This window comes from Strongylocentrotus purpuratus, unplaced genomic scaffold (genome assembly GCF_000002235.5).
Source record: "Strongylocentrotus purpuratus isolate Spur 01 unplaced genomic scaffold, Spur_5.0 spur5_scaffold_5, whole genome shotgun sequence".
In the NCBI taxonomy this organism is placed as follows: Eukaryota; Metazoa; Echinodermata; class Echinoidea; order Camarodonta; family Strongylocentrotidae; genus Strongylocentrotus; species Strongylocentrotus purpuratus.
The window spans coordinates 28966062-28985802 of record NW_022145611.1 but is presented as its reverse complement, the minus strand read 5'-3'; the positions used below and the strand labels follow the sequence as shown (position 1 = coordinate 28985802).

At 34.6% G+C, this 19741-nt stretch overlaps 2 protein-coding genes across 2 annotated transcripts in view; one reads left to right on the top strand and one right to left on the bottom strand.

Annotated features, from left to right (window-relative positions):
• The window catches only part of LOC579498 (pecanex-like protein 1), a 107739-nt gene that overhangs the window by 78189 nt on the left and 9809 nt on the right, over positions 1 to 19741 (bottom strand). Inside the window, exon 2 of the mRNA XM_030998327.1 lies at positions 300 to 574. Coding sequence (XP_030854187.1) covers positions 300 to 574 — 275 coding nt within the window. The remainder of the gene's footprint in view (positions 1 to 299; positions 575 to 19741) is intronic.
• Positions 5198 to 18927, top strand: LOC115929443. The gene is made up of 2 exons (XM_030998326.1): positions 5198 to 6812; positions 18249 to 18927. Exons 1-2 carry the CDS (start codon positions 5356 to 5358, stop codon positions 18592 to 18594), a joined length of 1803 nt encoding a protein of 600 aa, XP_030854186.1. The 5' UTR covers positions 5198 to 5355; the 3' UTR covers positions 18595 to 18927.

Sequence of the window (19741 nt, the reverse complement as noted above, 5' to 3'; positions counted from 1 at the left end):
AAGTCATTTGGGGTAAACTCAGCAGAGAGGGGAGTAATGTGATTCTGTGCGATGTTTCTCGTATGGGATATGACTTTTTTCCATTCATTTAATTCTCAAAAAGGACTAAAAACACCTCTGTTGGACTGAAATATCAAATGGTTTTAATTTTTTAATGAATTAGATGGACATACTAGGGTCATACAAGTAGATCGTACTGGGCACATGGCACAGATTCACGCATTAAAAAGAATTTGGCCAAGCAACTTTTAAAAATGTTAAACATGCTTGACTGTCAATCATTCTATAAGACACCTTACCCAATTCTTGATGAGCTGTGCCCATGAGCACTGAGAGTGCTATTTGTTCCTTTCTCCAAGTCTCTGCTCTGCGAGCTAGACTCCAGCTCCTCCCCGCTCTCCCCCTTCTCACCCGATGCTTTCTCATTCCCATTCTCCTCTGTGTTAGCAGGTCCATCAGGTTCGCCAACGTCGAACATGAAATGCATGCGATAGCTTATGATCTTGATCACACTGAAGGCGATGGTGATGACGAGGCTGTATACGATCCATACTGCTACTGTGGGTGCGAATGCCTGTAATAAAATACACAAATAAATAATAATAACATCCAAATATAACAGTAATTTTTCTATTTCTATCTACAATTTAAGAATATATTTTAAAGATTGTTTTTACCTTTGTAAACTATGTTGTGATGGGCTAGAGTAGGAAGTACATTTAACCCACTGACTACTGAGTTTTGTCATTCCCATAGACTTAACACAGGGACAACCCGGTTTCAGTAGACAAAAGGTTAAAGACATCACCCCACAGTTACATGCACATGACAATAATTTTCATTAAAATCTCCCGCGCTATAACTGGAATATCTCACAATCCCACTGCCAATTGAACTGTACATATAGTGACAAAAACATGTTTATTAGTTAATGTAATATGTATCTGGTTTAAAAGTTATACCCACATACTCACATAGTATTATTATTCACCTCCCACAGTTGAATGATTGTATGTGCATGTTATTGGGCATGTAATAATTACCATACACACCATTTATGTACATGTACAGTTGTATCATGTTCATTTACTGTACATGTACATGTACAATGTATCCTGTACATGTATGTAACTTTCTCTTTATAAGTGAACATGCCTTCCTATACTTAATTCTCTCCTCTCTTCCTTTCACTATTTTTTCTTTCCTATCAACATTCTGTTATATACAATGTAATTTTCATAATAATATCTATAATGTTCTTTCGGTAACTGTGTTAATTTATTATGGGCGTTCCCAACTCAAGCTATGCTTTCCGGGTTTTCGCCTCCTTCTGTATCTGAATTATTTACTGTATACTCTATGTTGAAATAATTGTTACATATATCATGTATACATGTATATACATTGTGTTTTATATTGTGCTGGTGAGAAGGAAATAAATGTTAATAAATAAATATATATATGAGGAGGAAAATGGCCGCGTTTCGCATGTGGACGTGATTTGCGTCGAGAGCAGTTTTGAGCAGAATTTTATCACCGGTGACGAATATGTGTGACTTATAAACGGTAAATTCTATCAATTTCAACTCTTCTGTGATACTGTGTTAAACTTATAGTCAATATTACGAGCAGATTTATGCGTAATCATGGAGAATAACTCGCCACTCAGTAAGAAACTAAAGTCGAACAATGAGCACGCGGACTCAGCAGTTCCTCACCAGGCTTCCCCGGCAACCGCCGGGAACGTTACAGTGTGCGACCCCCCAGCGAAACGGAACATTCTCTCATCAGTTTCCCACTCTACCCCAGCGGCAGTAGCCGACCTATCAATGAACAAGCCACCACAATGGTTCGTACAATTCTTTGCTGATTTTGAGAATAGACAAGAGGCTCGTATTGAGTCACTTCTCGACAAAAAACTGGGTGACCTTACTTTTAAAGTCGCAGATCATGAAGAGAAGATCAAATGTCTGTCTTTTGAAGTTGATAATATGAAAGATGCTGTACAGGCCTTGCAAATAGAGAATGGAAAGCTGGAAAGCAAGTTAGACGATCTTGAAAATCGTTCTAGAAGAAATAATCTCGTAGTCTTTGGGATCCAGGAATCAGATAACAAGGAAGACTGCAGGAAGGTGATTCAAGATTTCATGCGTTTTGCAGAGGTGCCTGAGGATGTTATCAAGGATATTCAACGATGTCACCGTACACCATCATTTCGGCCCCAGGTAAAGGAGAATTCTCAACAATATCCCAGGAGGATCCACTTAGGTTTTGGCGCCTACACTGCGAAAGAGAGGGCCCGAAAAGCCTGCATTAAGAAGCTTAAGGCTACTACATCATTATACCAAGACCACAAGGTTTTCGTTGCGGAGGATCTCTCGCAACGTGTTCTCCAACTCAGAAAAGCTAAGGCTGGTTCATTCAAGCGTCTCAAGGAAGAGGGCAAAAGGCCTTTTTTCGTTTTTCCGGACAAGTTATGTCATAGGAATCCAGATGGAAAGATGATCATCGCTTAACTTTCTGCTGTCCTCCTTTTATGGGATAATATCATTCATGTGACATTCCAGTTTCATCCCTGATTATTATGTTTGTTTTATGACGTTCTGCTGAAGAATTCCTATATAGGTCTATGGAGATACACGTAGGTGTGAATTAATTGCTTCTGGCTATTTCACCGTGGAGTCTACAGCACTCAACATTTTTTATTCATCACATTATTTGAAAGTTTCTTACTTTGTTTGGAGAATATACATCCGTACGTTCATGTCATCTGTACAAAAGAACTTGCATTAACAAGCTAGTTGACAGTAACTTGGATGTTATTGACAGATGTCTAACTCTCCTTTATTTGGTGAGGGTGAACTTTTAAACATATAAGAGTGTAATTTAAGTTTATTTTACAAGATGTGGAGTTTAAGTGGCCCTGGTCAGTTACAATTTACAACAGTATAAAAGTTCTGTGCCATTTTCATTTTGTCTGTAATTCTTACTGTTTCTCCCTCTGACTCCAACAACACAAGACATTTTTTGTTATATGTTTGCAGAATGCTCTTTTCCTAGTTAGATTGGGAGTTCGAAAAGTCACTTTACCCTTTTTTCTGCTCAGAACTGTTCTGCATGCCTTTGCACTTTTGGTTTGGGCTGTTTTATGATTTGAAGCCTTTGCCGTTCGTTCTCGTGCAACCTTTTTCTCTTTTTTATTGTCTTAATCTTGTCGTTTTGATGATGCTTACATCTACATGTATGTCAATTACTTTTTTAATTTCAAATGATCATGCAGCAATCAGTATTTTGCAGCTTTGTTACATAGGACTGGTTTTTATGACCACAATTCTTATTTCAGTGTTATCTTCATCTACAAGTGTAGTGATTTGGTGTGTATTTATGTGTATATACCATGAATGTTAGGTTAGCTACTTTTAATTGTCGGGGTATACAAGATCATGTCAAAAGAAGAAAATTTTTTCATTACTTAAGATCAATTAATAGTGACATAATATTTTTACAAGAAACTCACTCTTCTAAATCAGATGAACAATTTTGGAAACAACAATGGGGTGAAAAAGCATGGTTTTCTAGCCACGCTTCAAATAGTAGAGGTGTAGCCATTTTGATTCGAAATCGGGTGTCATTGGTCCTTAACTCTTCTTTTATTGACCCCGATGGGAGATACCTGATTTTATCTGTTACCATTAATGAGGTACCTGTGATTTTAGTTAATCTCTATGGTCCAAATAATGATGACCCCAATTTTTTTCTTGAAGTTTTCAGTAAAGTGGATAAACTCGATTACACCTCCATTCTATGCGCTGGGGATTTTAATGCTGTTTTGGGGCCCATGGATTATCAAGGGGGTAGGGACACCCACTCAAATTTCAAATCAAAGGAAATGTTAATAACACTTATGGATGAATTTAATCTTTGTGACATTTGGCGCAGTTTTCATCCAAACCTGAAGCAATATACGAGACATCAAAAAAAACCTAGAGTGTTATCCAGGATTGATTTCATTCTTGTTTCTGATAATTTTGTTACCAATTGTTTGCAATCTAAAATAATCCCAGGAATCCAATCCGACCATTCCCTTGTTACATTAAATTTTAAAGGTGCTCAACCACTAAGGGGCCGAGGATTTTGGAAACTGAATTGCAAATATTTACATAATGATGCAGACTTTAGTAGAATTATCATTGACAAAATAGAAGATTTTAAATTAATTCATTCCAAAAGCGATTGCAATCCAAATATTTTATGGGACTCTTTAAAGTGCACCATTACTGGCATTTGTATAGAATATTGTACACGTAAAAAGAAGGAAAAGGATTTTGCAAAAAAATACCTTTTGGCGGAAATAGAAGATATAGAGAAAAAATTAAGTGCTGATTTAAATAACAATGAGCTTATTAATGAAAAGGATTTTTTAACCCAGGCTTTAAATGATATTTTAGATGTGGAAACCAAAGGTTTAATTATTCGCTCACGACTTCGATGGGCTGAAGAAGGAGAAAAAAGCTCCAAATATTTTTGTAATTTAGAAAAAAGAACTGGAGAGAAGAAAAGTATTTTCAAATTAAAGAATGAAGATGATGATATTATTGTTAATCAACACGCTATACTGGAGGAAATTAATTCATTTTATCAAACCCTTTACACAAAACACTGTGGTGACAATAATTCAGATAATGAAATGGAGGACTTTTTAGACTCTATTGAATTCCCTCAATTAAATGAAGTTGATAAGGTTCTTCTTGATAAACCCATCTCTAAAAAGGAATTATTTGATACAATTGCTTCAATGAAACATAACAAGTCACCAGGTTTGGATGGATTACCTGTAGAATTTTATATTGTGTTTTGGAAAGATATTTCTGATATGCTTATAGACTCATTTAATTTCTCCTTACAGAATGGACTAATGTCTAGCTCACAAAGAAACGGAGTTATTACCTTGATTCCAAAAAAAGACAGGGATGCCTCCTACTTAAAAAATTTCAGACCTATATCCCTGTTAACAGTAGATTACAAAATTTTAGCCAAAACTTTAGCAAACCGTGTAAAAAAAATCCTTTCAGATTTGATTCATCCAGACCAATCTGGTTTTTTAAAAGGAAGGAATATTGGAAACAATGTGAGATTAATTATTGATATAATTGAATATACAGAATCAGAACAAATTCCTGGTGCAATCCTTTCCTTGATATTCAAAAAGCTTTTGATAGTGTTTCCCATGATTTCCTATGTTGTGTACTAAGAAAATTCAATTTCAGTAATGAATTCATTGATTGGATAAAAGTATTTTACTCCGGTAGGAAAAGTTATGTATCTAACTATGGTAATTTGACCAGACCACTTAATATGGAAAGAGGTATTTTCCAAGGGTGTCCCATATCCCCATATTTATTTTTGCTAGTTATTGAATCTATGGCTCTTGCTATTCGACAAAATCCTAATATTCAAGGTATCCCAGTTGCAGAAAATGAACTGAAAATTTCTTTGTTAGCAGATGATTCTACGTGCTTTATTGATGGCTCAGATAACTCTTTTAAATCATTATTCGACACTATTGGGTTTTTTTCTGAGAGCTCTGGCTGTAAACTTAATATTTCAAAATCAGAGGCAATATGGATTGGTTCTTTGAAGGGTTGTCAAAGGTATCCATTTTGTGAGAAAGGTCTGAAGTGGAATAAATTTACTTTTAAGACTTTAGGCATTCACTTTTCTTTGACCACAGATCATTTATATGACCTTAACCATAAGATAAAACTCAAATCCATTGAAAACACCCTAAATTGTTGGCGCGCAAGAAATTTATCTCTGGTCGGGAAGATCTGTGTCGTAAAGACCCTATTGCTGCCACAAGTTCTTTATTTTTTTTCTGTGTTGTGTATTAAAATACCTAAGAAATTTTTTAGACAGTTAAATACAATACTGTATAAATTTATATGGAATGGTGGCAGTGATAGGGTCAAAAGAAGGCTCATGTGTAATGATTACTCTTTGGGTGGTTTAAAAATGATAGATCCATACACATTCTCTATTGCTCAAAAAATGTCATGGGTCAAAATGCTTCTTGATGATAAATATCAAAGCGTGTGGAAGTCCATTGAAATGTCTATTTTAAATAATTTCAGTAGCAGAGAGGATATACTATGGAAAGCATATGCTCCTCAAAGTATATTAAACAAATTAGGTTCATGTCAATTAGCTGAATCCCTTCAAACATGGTATATATTTAGAGAAAATTTTGCTAAAACTGAGTTCGGTACAGTCTTTTCCGCAATTGGCTCTTGTCAGTGTATTTGGTTTAACAGAAATATCTGTTCAAAATCAAAACATTATTTTTTATATGAAGATTGGTTGGACAAAGGAATTGTCTATATCAGTGATTTACTCAACCCTCCCCACCCAGGTAATAAACTTTTTGAAGAGCTTATTCTGGATTATGATATTGGTAAAAAAGACAGGCGGAAATACAATTTTTTATTGAGAAATATACCAAATGACTTGCTAGTCACTTCTGACTTAACCCCTGACAAAATATTTGATGACGTTAAAACTAAGCTCTTGAAAACTCTAAAAATTCCAAAATATGCATACAGTACAATGCTAGAGTCATGTTCTCCAGAACGTCAAATCTTATTTTGGAATGACCTCCAAGAACCTGACGAAGTTGATTGGGAAAAGACTCATGTGAATAACTTTAAATGCACTATAAGTACTCGTATTCGCTCTTTCTACTTTAAGTTATTTCATAGAGCTATAGGTTTGAATGAGTTTTTGTATAAAATTAAAAGGAAGGTCTCCCCCAATTGTTAGGTGATACGTAACGAAGTCAACGTATCACCTTTTGATTTCGTCAAGATTTTCTTTTTTTTTTTTATTATTATTCTTCCTCGAATTTGTTCGCAGGATATCTCAAGACTCAATAAAGCCATTGTTATGAATCTTTCACTGATGATAGATCTTAGTCTAACTTAGAACTGCGTGACTTTTCAAAGACTCAAAGTCATCGTGACGTCATCCAGGCGCCATTTTGTAAAAATCAACTTATGATCATATCTTCATAACGGAAAGTAATTTTACATTCATATTTATCAAGATTAAGATCAATATCCGTCGGATCAATATGAGGTCAATAAATGCGCGCAAAAATGCGCGTACGCGTAGGCGCGCGCGTCAATGCGCGCGTAAAATTTTAAATTGCTCAAAATCGTCTTAAACTTTTTTTGCATACGTTTCAGGCCATTATAAGCATTTCATAAAAAATCACGCAAAACACGCATTTTTGCACGTTTTCGTTCGTCACGGCCGAACGAAAAATAATTTCTCCGCAAAAGCTTTTGACCGAATATTCCTCATATTTTTCCGGAAAATTTGATACCATGTTAAGCTCTTTATCACTATTAAAAACGGAATGAGCGTCCGTTCAAGATAACCGTCCGTACGCGCGATTTTTGTAATACATTGCATATATGGGCAAAAACATGCCTATGAAAAGTCCATTGGGATGAATAGGGATTGCCAATTTTTTTTTCATATTTAGATAGAGTATGAGTCGGAGGTAGGATTTCATATCTCATTTGGCCATTAAGTACATCTTAACGTCATCATAATGGCCTTGGAAGTCAAAAATACAAAATTGCATATTATGACGTCATTGTATTTATGGAAAATGTAGTGTATTTCTCTCAATATTCATCGATTTTCTTTGAAATGTCGATATGTTGTAGATAAGGCAATTCTCTACACGATCACTTTTCACTAAGTTTCATTTTAATGAGGTCATCATAGTACAAAATTCAATTAAAGGCCACATGTCAGAATTTTCGTCATTTGCGTGTTATGTCTATGGAGGGTGAATTTTGTCCACACTATGAATCTACATCACATCCATCTTTCAGCACTATCTCGCTCATTTGTGCTCTGTTTTCTCCCAAATTTGGGTATGTTATAGCTGAGACCATGGGCTATAAAAACGGTGTACTTTGTTTTTTAATCAGATGTTGGGATCATGTTAAAATTTTCGATCGAAAGTTGAAATTGCAAATTTTGAAGGAATCATTAGGTGATACGTAACGAAGTCAACGTATCATTAGGTGATACGTAACGAAGTCAACGTATCACCTTTTGATTTCGTCAAGATTTTCTTTTTTTTTTTTATTATTATTCTTCCTCGAATTTGTTCGCAGGATATCTCAAGACTCAATAAAGCCATTGTTATGAATCTTTCACTGATGATAGATCTTAGTCTAACTTAGAACTGCGTGACTTTTCAAAGACTCAAAGTCATCGTGACGTCATCCAGGCGCCATTTTGTAAAAATCAACTTATGATCATATCTTCATAACGGAAAGTAATTTTACATTCATATTTATCAAGATTAAGATCAATATCCGTCGGATCAATATGAGGTCAATAAATGCGCGCAAAAATGCGCGTACGCGTAGGCGCGCGCGTCAATGCGCGCGTAAAATTTTAAATTGCTCAAAATCGTCTTAAACTTTTTTTGCATACGTTTCAGGCCATTATAAGCATTTCATAAAAAATCACGCAAAACACGCATTTTTGCACGTTTTCGTTCGTCACGGCCGAACGAAAAATAATTTCTCCGCAAAAGCTTTTGACCGAATATTCCTCATATTTTTCCGGAAAATTTGATACCATGTTAAGCTCTTTATCACTATTAAAAACGGAATGAGCGTCCGTTCAAGATAACCGTCCGTACGCGCGATTTTTGTAATACATTGCATATATGGGCAAAAACATGCCTATGAAAAGTCCATTGGGATGAATAGGGATTGCCAATTTTTTTTTCATATTTAGATAGAGTATGAGTCGGAGGTAGGATTTCATATCTCATTTGGCCATTAAGTACATCTTAACGTCATCATAATGGCCTTGGAAGTCAAAAATACAAAATTGCATATTATGACGTCATTGTATTTATGGAAAATGTAGTGTATTTCTCTCAATATTCATCGATTCTCTTTGAAATGTCGATATGTTGTAGATAAGGCAATTCTCTACACGATCACTTTTCACTAAGTTTCATTTTAATGAGGTCATCATAGTACAAAATTCAATTAAAGGCCACATGTCAGAATTTTCGTCATTTGCGTGTTATGTCTATGGAGGGTGAATTTTGTCCACACTATGAATCTACATCACATCCATCTTTCAGCACTATCTCGCTCATTTGTGCTCTGTTTTCTCCCAAATTTGGGTATGTTATAGCTGAGACCATGGGCTATAAAAACGGTGTACTTTGTTTTTTAATCAGATGTTGGGATCATGTTAAAATTTTCGATCGAAAGTTGAAATTGCAAATTTTGAAGGAATCATTAGGTGATACGCAACGAAGTCAACGTATCATTAGGTGATACGTAACGAAGTCAACGTATCACCTTTTGATTTCGTCAAGATTTTCTTTTTTTTTTTTATTATTATTCTTCCTCGAATTTGTTCGCAGGATATCTCAAGACTCAATAAAGCCATTGTTATGAATCTTTCACTGATGATAGATCTTAGTCTAACTTAGAACTGCGTGACTTTTCAAAGACTCAAAGTCATCGTGACGTCATCCAGGCGCCATTTTGTAAAAATCAACTTATGATCATATCTTCATAACGGAAAGTAATTTTACATTCATATTTATCAAGATTAAGATCAATATCCGTCGGATCAATATGAGGTCAATAAATGCGCGCAAAAATGCGCGTACGCGTAGGCGCGCGCGTCAATGCGCGCGTAAAATTTTAAATTGCTCAAAATCGTCTTAAACTTTTTTTGCATACGTTTCAGGCCATTATAAGCATTTCATAAAAAATCACGCAAAACACGCATTTTTGCACGTTTTCGTTCGTCACGGCCGAACGAAAAATAATTTCTCCGCAAAAGCTTTTGACCGAATATTCCTCATATTTTTCCGGAAAATTTGATACCATGTTAAGCTCTTTATCACTATTAAAAACGGAATGAGCGTCCGTTCAAGATAACCGTCCGTACGCGCGATTTTTGTAATACATTGCATATATGGGCAAAAACATGCCTATGAAAAGTCCATTGGGATGAATAGGGATTGCCAATTTTTTTTTCATATTTAGATAGAGTATGAGTCGGAGGTAGGATTTCATATCTCATTTGGCCATTAAGTACATCTTAACGTCATCATAATGGCCTTGGAAGTCAAAAATACAAAATTGCATATTATGACGTCATTGTATTTATGGAAAATGTAGTGTATTTCTCTCAATATTCATCGATTTTCTTTGAAATGTCGATATGTTGTAGATAAGGCAATTCTCTACACGATCACTTTTCACTAAGTTTCATTTTAATGAGGTCATCATAGTACAAAATTCAATTAAAGGCCACATGTCAGAATTTTCGTCATTTGCGTGTTATGTCTATGGAGGGTGAATTTTGTCCACACTATGAATCTACATCACATCCATCTTTCAGCACTATCTCGCTCATTTGTGCTCTGTTTTCTCCCAAATTTGGGTATGTTATAGCTGAGACCATGGGCTATAAAAACGGTGTACTTTGTTTTTTAATCAGATGTTGGGATCATGTTAAAATTTTCGATCGAAAGTTGAAATTGCAAATTTTGAAGGAATCATTAGGTGATACGTAACGAAGTCAACGTATCATTAGGTGATACGTAACGAAGTCAACGTATCACCTTTTGATTTCGTCAAGATTTTCTTTTTTTTTTTTATTATTATTCTTCCTCGAATTTGTTCGCAGGATATCTCAAGACTCAATAAAGCCATTGTTATGAATCTTTCACTGATGATAGATCTTAGTCTAACTTAGAACTGCGTGACTTTTCAAAGACTCAAAGTCATCGTGACGTCATCCAGGCGCCATTTTGTAAAAATCAACTTATGATCATATCTTCATAACGGAAAGTAATTTTACATTCATATTTATCAAGATTAAGATCAATATCCGTCGGATCAATATGAGGTCAATAAATGCGCGCAAAAATGCGCGTACGCGTAGGCGCGCGCGTCAATGCGCGCGTAAAATTTTAAATTGCTCAAAATCGTCTTAAACTTTTTTTGCATACGTTTCAGGCCATTATAAGCATTTCATAAAAAATCACGCAAAACACGCATTTTTGCACGTTTTCGTTCGTCACGGCCGAACGAAAAATAATTTCTCCGCAAAAGCTTTTGACCGAATATTCCTCATATTTTTCCGGAAAATTTGATACCATGTTAAGCTCTTTATCACTATTAAAAACGGAATGAGCGTCCGTTCAAGATAACCGTCCGTACGCGCGATTTTTGTAATACATTGCATATATGGGCAAAAACATGCCTATGAAAAGTCCATTGGGATGAATAGGGATTGCCAATTTTTTTTTCATATTTAGATAGAGTATGAGTCGGAGGTAGGATTTCATATCTCATTTGGCCATTAAGTACATCTTAACGTCATCATAATGGCCTTGGAAGTCAAAAATACAAAATTGCATATTATGACGTCATTGTATTTATGGAAAATGTAGTGTATTTCTCTCAATATTCATCGATTCTCTTTGAAATGTCGATATGTTGTAGATAAGGCAATTCTCTACACGATCACTTTTCACTAAGTTTCATTTTAATGAGGTCATCATAGTACAAAATTCAATTAAAGGCCACATGTCAGAATTTTCGTCATTTGCGTGTTATGTCTATGGAGGGTGAATTTTGTCCACACTATGAATCTACATCACATCCATCTTTCAGCACTATCTCGCTCATTTGTGCTCTGTTTTCTCCCAAATTTGGGTATGTTATAGCTGAGACCATGGGCTATAAAAACGGTGCTTTTAGTTTTTTGATCAGATGTTGATATCTCGTCGAAATTTTCAATCAAAAGTTGGAATTGCAAATTCTGTAGAACTTTGCGGTAATTATGAATATGTCACGTATGTCCTATTTTTGAAATGTTATCGTTAGCAGTGTCCTAGTATTAAAATGAAATGATAGTGTTTTTATTGTTAATAAAAATAAAAGAACAACAATGCATTGCGGCCTAAACAGCCAAATTTGCAATGTTTTACACATGTAAAATACAATATAAAAAAACATTCGGAATTATTAGAAGTAAAAGTAGAAGAAGAAAGAGGGAAAAGAGGATTGAGAAGAAAGGAGAAGGGTGAGATGCCTAGCTGCCTTCCTCTTTCTGTCTTGGTCTGTCTTCCTCTGTCTCGATCTGCCTCTCTCTTTCTTTATAGTATCTCCCCTCTCTGCATCATTTCAGTGTCTCATTTATTAGTTTATTACATGTACACAAATCAAATCAAAGGAAATTTGAACCAATTTCTATCGTTTGATCATTCACTGCCATGCATACTAACAATTATTTCTAGATTTAACATCTTATAGCTGTTGGGTTATGATGGGTAAAATATTAATATCTTAATCATATTAATTGAATCAGGACTAAATAAATCACTGTATACATGTTTTAATTTTGTTTTAAGTGTTAATAAACTTTATTTTCATGTTATCTCAAGACTTGACAGATGGCACACGAAAGCATTCACATCCACAGTGTGTCGACACGTTATTCAAACGATAGATCTTTCTTTCCAATACAGAACGGTCAATAAGCATGCAAGAAACTTAATTTAGATATAGTCCTTATTAGTCATAATCAGCTCTAATGACGTCATTGTTGCGTATTTAGCGCGTCGAAATATCACTTCAATGATTGGTATAAGTATTTCTCTGCAATCAGGCGATTTTTTGTTAGTAATAGCAGGGCACTCTCCCTGGTAATAGTTAACAGTTATCATATACAACAATCCTCAATTGAATACCTGAAGGGGGCGCTATACCACTCTTAATCATGGTCTTTATCGTATTTATGATCATTATCATTAGATCATCATCGGCACACTTTCATGATAACAAAATAGCACGTATCACCTAATTCGTCAAAGTGACGAATTAAAGTCTAGTTTTTTATTATTATTCTTCCTCGAATTTGTTCGCAGGATATCTCAAGACTCAATAAAGCCATTGTTATGAATCTTTCACTGATGATAGATCTTAGTCTAACTTAGAACTGCGTGACTTTTCAAAGACTCAAAGTCATCGTGACGTCATCCAGGCGCCATTTTGTAAAAATCAACTTATGATCATATCTTCATAACGGAAAGTAATTTTACATTCATATTTATCAAGATTAAGATCAATATCCGTCGGATCAATATGAGGTCAATAAATGCGCGCAAAAATGCGCGTACGCGTAGGCGCGCGCGTCAATGCGCGCGTAAAATTTTAAATTGCTCAAAATCGTCTTAAACTTTTTTTGCATACGTTTCAGGCCATTATAAGCATTTCATAAAAAATCACGCAAAACACGCATTTTTGCACGTTTTCGTTCGTCACGGCCGAACGAAAAATAATTTCTCCGCAAAAGCTTTTGACCGAATATTCCTCATATTTTTCCGGAAAATTTGATACCATGTTAAGCTCTTTATCACTATTAAAAACGGAATGAGCGTCCGTTCAAGATAACCGTCCGTACGCGCGATTTTTGTAATACATTGCATATATGGGCAAAAACATGCCTATGAAAAGTCCATTGGGATGAATAGGGATTGCCAATTTTTTTTTCATATTTAGATAGAGTATGAGTCGGAGGTAGGATTTCATATCTCATTTGGCCATTAAGTACATCTTAACGTCATCATAATGGCCTTGGAAGTCAAAAATACAAAATTGCATATTATGACGTCATTGTATTTATGGAAAATGTAGTGTATTTCTCTCAATATTCATCGATTCTCTTTGAAATGTCGATATGTTGTAGATAAGGCAATTCTCTACACGATCACTTTTCACTAAGTTTCATTTTAATGAGGTCATCATAGTACAAAATTCAATTAAAGGCCACATGTCAGAATTTTCGTCATTTGCGTGTTATGTCTATGGAGGGTGAATTTTGTCCACACTATGAATCTACATCACATCCATCTTTCAGCACTATCTCGCTCATTTGTGCTCGGTTTTCTCCCAAATTTGGGTATGTTATAGCTGAGACCATGGGCTATAAAAACGGTGTACTTTGTTTTTTAATCAGATGTTGGGATCATGTTAAAATTTTCGATCGAAAGTTGAAATTGCAAATTTTGAAGGAATCATTAGGTGATACGTAACGAAGTCAACGTATCACCTTTTGATTTCGTCAAGATTTTCTTTTTAGGTGATACGTAACGAAGTCTACGTATCACCTATTGATTTCGTCAAGATTGTTATTTATTATTATTTATTATTATTATTCTTCCTCGAATTTGTTCGCAGGATATCTCAAGACTGAATGAAGGCATTGTTATGAATCTTTCAATGAGGATAGATCTTAGTCTAACTTAGAACTGCGTGACTTTTCAAAGACTCAAAGTCATCGTGACGTCATCCAGGCGCCATTTTGTGAAAATCAACTAATGGTCATATCTTCATAACGGATAGTAATTTTTCATTCATATTTATCATGATTAAGATCAATATCCGTCCGGTCAATTTTAGGTCAATTAACGTGCGTAGACGTGCGCGTACGCGTTCGTGCGCGGGTTAATGCGCGTGCAAAAATTTAAAATGCTCTAAATCATCTTAAATTTTTTTTGCATACGTTTCAGGCCATTTAGAGCATTTCGCAAAAAAATCGCGCACACGCGCAAGCGTGCGCGTTTCCGCGCGTACTGGCATTTTGCAACATAGAATCGTCGAATTTTCTCTTTCATCATATTTGGCACATTTTTCCAAGCATTTTGATAATTTGTTCACCTTTAATTAACGCAATGAGCGTCCGTCAAAGTTGACAGCACGCGCGGATTTGTGTTATCTTTATCCACAATACATGGGCAAAAACATGCCTATATAAAATTCATTGTAACTCTTTAGAATAGATAGAAACTCCTAATATTTTTTCATATTTAGATAGATTATGAGTCGGAAATATGATTTCATGTCTCATTTGATCCTCAATTAACTCATGATGTCATCATAATGGCCTCCAAACTCAAAATTTCAATTTGCATATTATGACGTCAGCATATTTTTGGAAAATTGATTGTATCTCTGTAAATATCTTTCAATTTTCTTTCAAATTTTAATATGTTCTAGCTGAGACAATTTCCTACAAATTTAAAATCCACAATTTTTATTTTTGACAAAAGTATCATGGTGTATTTTGGCGATTAAAGAAGGCATGTCAATTTTTCACATTTTGCGTGTATTCTTAATGGGACATGACTTTTTCTCAAAACTGGATTCTACACTCCTATCTGCCGTGAGCAAAATCTCCGTTGTTTAAGCTTCGTTTTCTCTGAGCTTCGGATATGTTGTAGCTGGGACAATGAGCTATCACTAGTGTGTCCTTTATTTTTCGATTAGATGCCGGGATCATGCTCATATTTCACTTGCAAAGTAGGATTTCAGAATCCCATTTTTCGTTTACGTGTAATCGCTATAGGAGATGTTTTGGTATATCGGTAACGCACTTGACTTCCAACCTCGAGATCCCTGGTTCGAGTCCGGGTGTCTCCAACACTTTTTTTTCCACTTTTTTTTCCTTTTGACCTTCACTGTACCATCTCCTTTGATTATTTAAACACGTAGATTCGCAAATAATGTCATAAATAACCCTTTTTTACTTTATTATTACCCTATTTTCACTTAATCCATTACTTTTTGCGTGTAATCCCTATGGGAGATGACTTTTTCTAAAATCTGGAGTCTACATTCCTGTCTTTTGCGAGCAATATCGCCGTTATTTCTGCTTGGATTTTGTTGACTTTGGAGTAAGTTGTAGCTGAGACTATATGCTATCTAAATCAACCCTCATTTTTTCAATAAGATGTCATGATCGCGCTCATGATCATGATCATCATGATCATCATTATCATAATGATGATAATCATTTATCAATTACATTTTCATTTCTTTGAATAAGATAAAAGTCGTCAAAAGGTGTTCTTCATGATGTAAATTAGAGTCAAATGTGTAACTGGTTACTGCACAGGGTCAAAGGTCATAAATTGTTTCAATCTATCTTCCCTAGATCCATGATGATCAAGGAGACACAATTTAATCTTGACATATGAATAGATCATAATGGGAGAAGCATATGAATGGGAGAAGCATTTTACAAAATAATATATCGTGTGATGCATTATTCGTTATGTAGACCATTATCATACGTATCACCTAATTCGTCTAAGTGACGAATTAAAGTCTAGTATTTATTTTGTGTCTGTATAGAAGAAATTATTATTATTCTTCCTCAATTTTGTTCGCAGGATATCACAAGAATGGCTAAAGCCATTATCATGAAACTTGCCATGATGATAGATCTTAGTCTAACTTAGAACTGCGTGACTTTTCAAAAACTCAAAGTCATCGTGACGTCATCCAGGCGCCATTTTGTGAAAATCAACTTATGATCATATCTTCATAACGGAAAAGTATTTCTCATTCATAATTATCATGATTAAGATCAATATCCGTCCGGTCAATTCCAGGTCAATAAACGTGCGTAAATGCGCGCGTGCGCGTTCATCCGCGCGTTTACGCGCGCGCAAAAATTTAAAATGCTCTAAATCATCCCAAATTTTTTTTGCATACGTTTTAGGCCATATGGAGCATTTGACAAAAAATTATGCTCACGCGCATGCGCGCGCGTTTTTTGCGCGTATTAGCATTTTGCAACATAGAATCGCCGAATTTTCTCTATCATCATATTTTGTACATTTTTCCAAGCATTTTGATAACTTGTTCACCTTTTAATAACGCAATGAGCGTCCGTCAAAGTTGACAGCGCGCGCGGACCTGCGTTTTCTTTATCCACAATACATGAGCAAAAACATGCCTATACAAAATTCTTTGTAACTCTTCAGAATAGATAGAAACTCCCAATATTTTTTCATATTTAGATAGATTATGGGTCGGAGATATGATTTCATGTCTCCTTTGACCCTCGATTAACTCATGACGTCATCATAATGTCCTCCGAACTCAAAATTTAAATTTTGATAGTATGACCTTTGCATATTTTTGGACAATTGATTGTATCTCTGTAAATATTAATTTTATTTCTTGCAAATTTTAATATGATCTAGCTGAGATAATTTTCTACAAATGCAGTGTCCACAATTTTCCAGTTTGACAAAGGTATCATGTCGTATTTTTGCGATTAAAGGAGGCATGTCAATTTTTCACATTTTGCGTGTATTGTCTACGGCACATGACTATTTCTCAAAACTGGATTCTACATTTCCCTTTTTCGCGAGCAATATCTCCGTTGTTTTAGCTTTTTTTTTGCTGAACTTCGGGTATGTTGTAGCTGAGACAAAAGGCTATCTCCAGTGTGCACTTTATTTTTCGATCATATGCCGGGATCATGCTCATATCTCACTTGCAAAGTAGGACTTCAGAATTCCATTTCCCGTTTACGTGTAATCGCTATAGGAGATGTTTTGGTATATCAGTAACGCACTTGACTTCCAATCTCGAGATCCCTGGTTCGAGTCCGGGTGTCTCCAACAATTTTTTCTCCACCTTTTTTTCCTTTTGACCTTTCACTGTACCATCTCCTTTGATTATTTAAACACGTAGAATCGCAAATAATGTAATAAACAACCCTTTTTACTTTATAATTACCCTATTATCACTTAATCCATTACTTTTTGCGTGTAATCCCAATGGGAGATGACTTTTTCTCAAATCTGGATTCTACATTCCTGTCTTTTGCGAGCAATATCGCCGTTAGTTCTGCTTGGATTTTGTTGATTTTTGAGTATGTTGTAGCTTAGACTATATGCTATCTAAATCAATCCTTATTTTTTCAATAAGATGTCAGGATCGCGCTCATGATCATGATCATGATCATTATCATCATGATCATCATTATCATAATGATGCTAATCATTTATCAATTACATTTTCATTTCTTTGAATAAGATAAAATCGTCAAAAGATGTTCTTCATGATGTAAATTAGAGTCAAATGTGTAACTGGTTACTGCACAGGGTCAAAGGTCATATATTGTTTCAATCTATCTTCCCAAGATCCATGATGATCAAGGAGACACAATTTAATCTTGACATATGGATAGATCATAATGGAAGAAGCATATAAATGGGAGAAGCATTTTACAAAATAATATATCGTGTAATGCATTATTCGTTATGTAAACCATTATCATACGTATCACCTAATTCGTCTAAGTGACGAATTAAAGTCTAGTTCATTTTGTAATACTGACCCTGAGACATATAGTCACATTTTTGTTGAATGTCCTAATGTTAAGCCTATTTGGGATGAAACTGTTAAAGCTATTATTCAGAAAACTAATAAACCTCTAAATGTCTCAACATTTGAAAAAATGTTCGGTTGCGAATCTGATAGGTTCCTTACATATTTGTTTCTTTTACTTAAATATTATATTTATATATGCAAATTCCAAAGCAAACCACCAAACTTCGAAGGTTATAAATGCTATATTACGGCCAATAAAGAACTCGAGTATTGTATTGCCAAAAAAAATAACAAACTCCCTATTCATTTTCGGAAATGGAGATTTAACATTTGAATATGTTACCTTTGAGCTCCTTTGCAAATTGTATTTTTGCTTTTAACATGCTTTAAAAAAAAAATACCCTGTACAATGTACTATGTACCATGTTTGTTATATAAGTAACGCGGAAAACACCTAACATGTCTTTTTTTATGAATGAAAATCATTTTGTCTTATTCTTCTGGCGACAATTCTATGTTAACATTTTTGTATTGCTGCTTTTTTTTTTTTTTTTTTTTTTTTTTTTTTTTTTTTTTTTTTTTTTTTTTTTTTTTTTTTTCAAATTGATTTCTTTGATTCATGTGTTGATTTGTATCTTGAAAACCAATAAAACACATAAAAAAAAAATAAAAAAAAAAAAAAAAAAAAAAAAAAAATATATATATAAATATTCTACAGTGGATATGGATGATTTTTTTTTTAAAGGTTAAAGAATCATCTAGAGATGAAATGTAGAGAAACATGTACAATGTATAAATATAGAATAACAGGAGTCAAGCAAGCGTAGTACCGGTATTTGATCAATATCATACGTCTGCTTGCTTTGTTTCTTTTCTAGATCACTGGGTTTGACGTACATGTACATGACAACATGTTTTGTCCTGGTTTCATTCACATGTTCATAATACTACATGTTCATGTACTTTAATATCTAATTATCAATATCAACTTGTTCTTAACCCGGATTCCAGAAATAGCCACACAAGTAGTACATTGTGCATATGTGCACAGTATTGAACAAAATCAGTATGCATGTACCTGTATACTGTAAATATGCTTCATGATTCTCAGTGACTCAGTGTACCCCAACAAATACATTGTACTTTCAGTTTCTCACAGCACGTACCATAATGCTAGTTTGTTGATGTACTGGTAATGTGTAAATATGAAGGTCACAAATGCATTTTAAACAATACATTTTGATAATGGTAAAGATAATGAAGGTACATGTACCTAACAACCCAACATGTATAATACAAAGTGTTGATTGATGTCATAGATGACATTAAAATGTTTTTCATGGTATGTCAACATGATCTGAGCTAATTTAATCTGAAGTGAATACCGTATTGATTTTCTTCATATTGATAGCCAAAAGGTCATTACCCATGATTGCTCTAGAAAATAGTTGACAACTTTGGACAAAATTTCTGATGTCACC

What these genes read in the sequence shown, in the direction of transcription:
- LOC115929443 (XM_030998326.1), top strand. Translation starts at nt 5,356, where the DNA reads ATGGAAAGAGGTATTTTCCAAGGGTGTCCCATATCCCCATATTTATTT. An exon ending in AGGAAGGTCTCCCCCAATTG is followed by an intron (nt 6,813 to 18,248) that starts TTAGGTGATACG and finishes ATTAAAGTCTAG; the next exon opens with TTCATTTTGTAATACTGACC.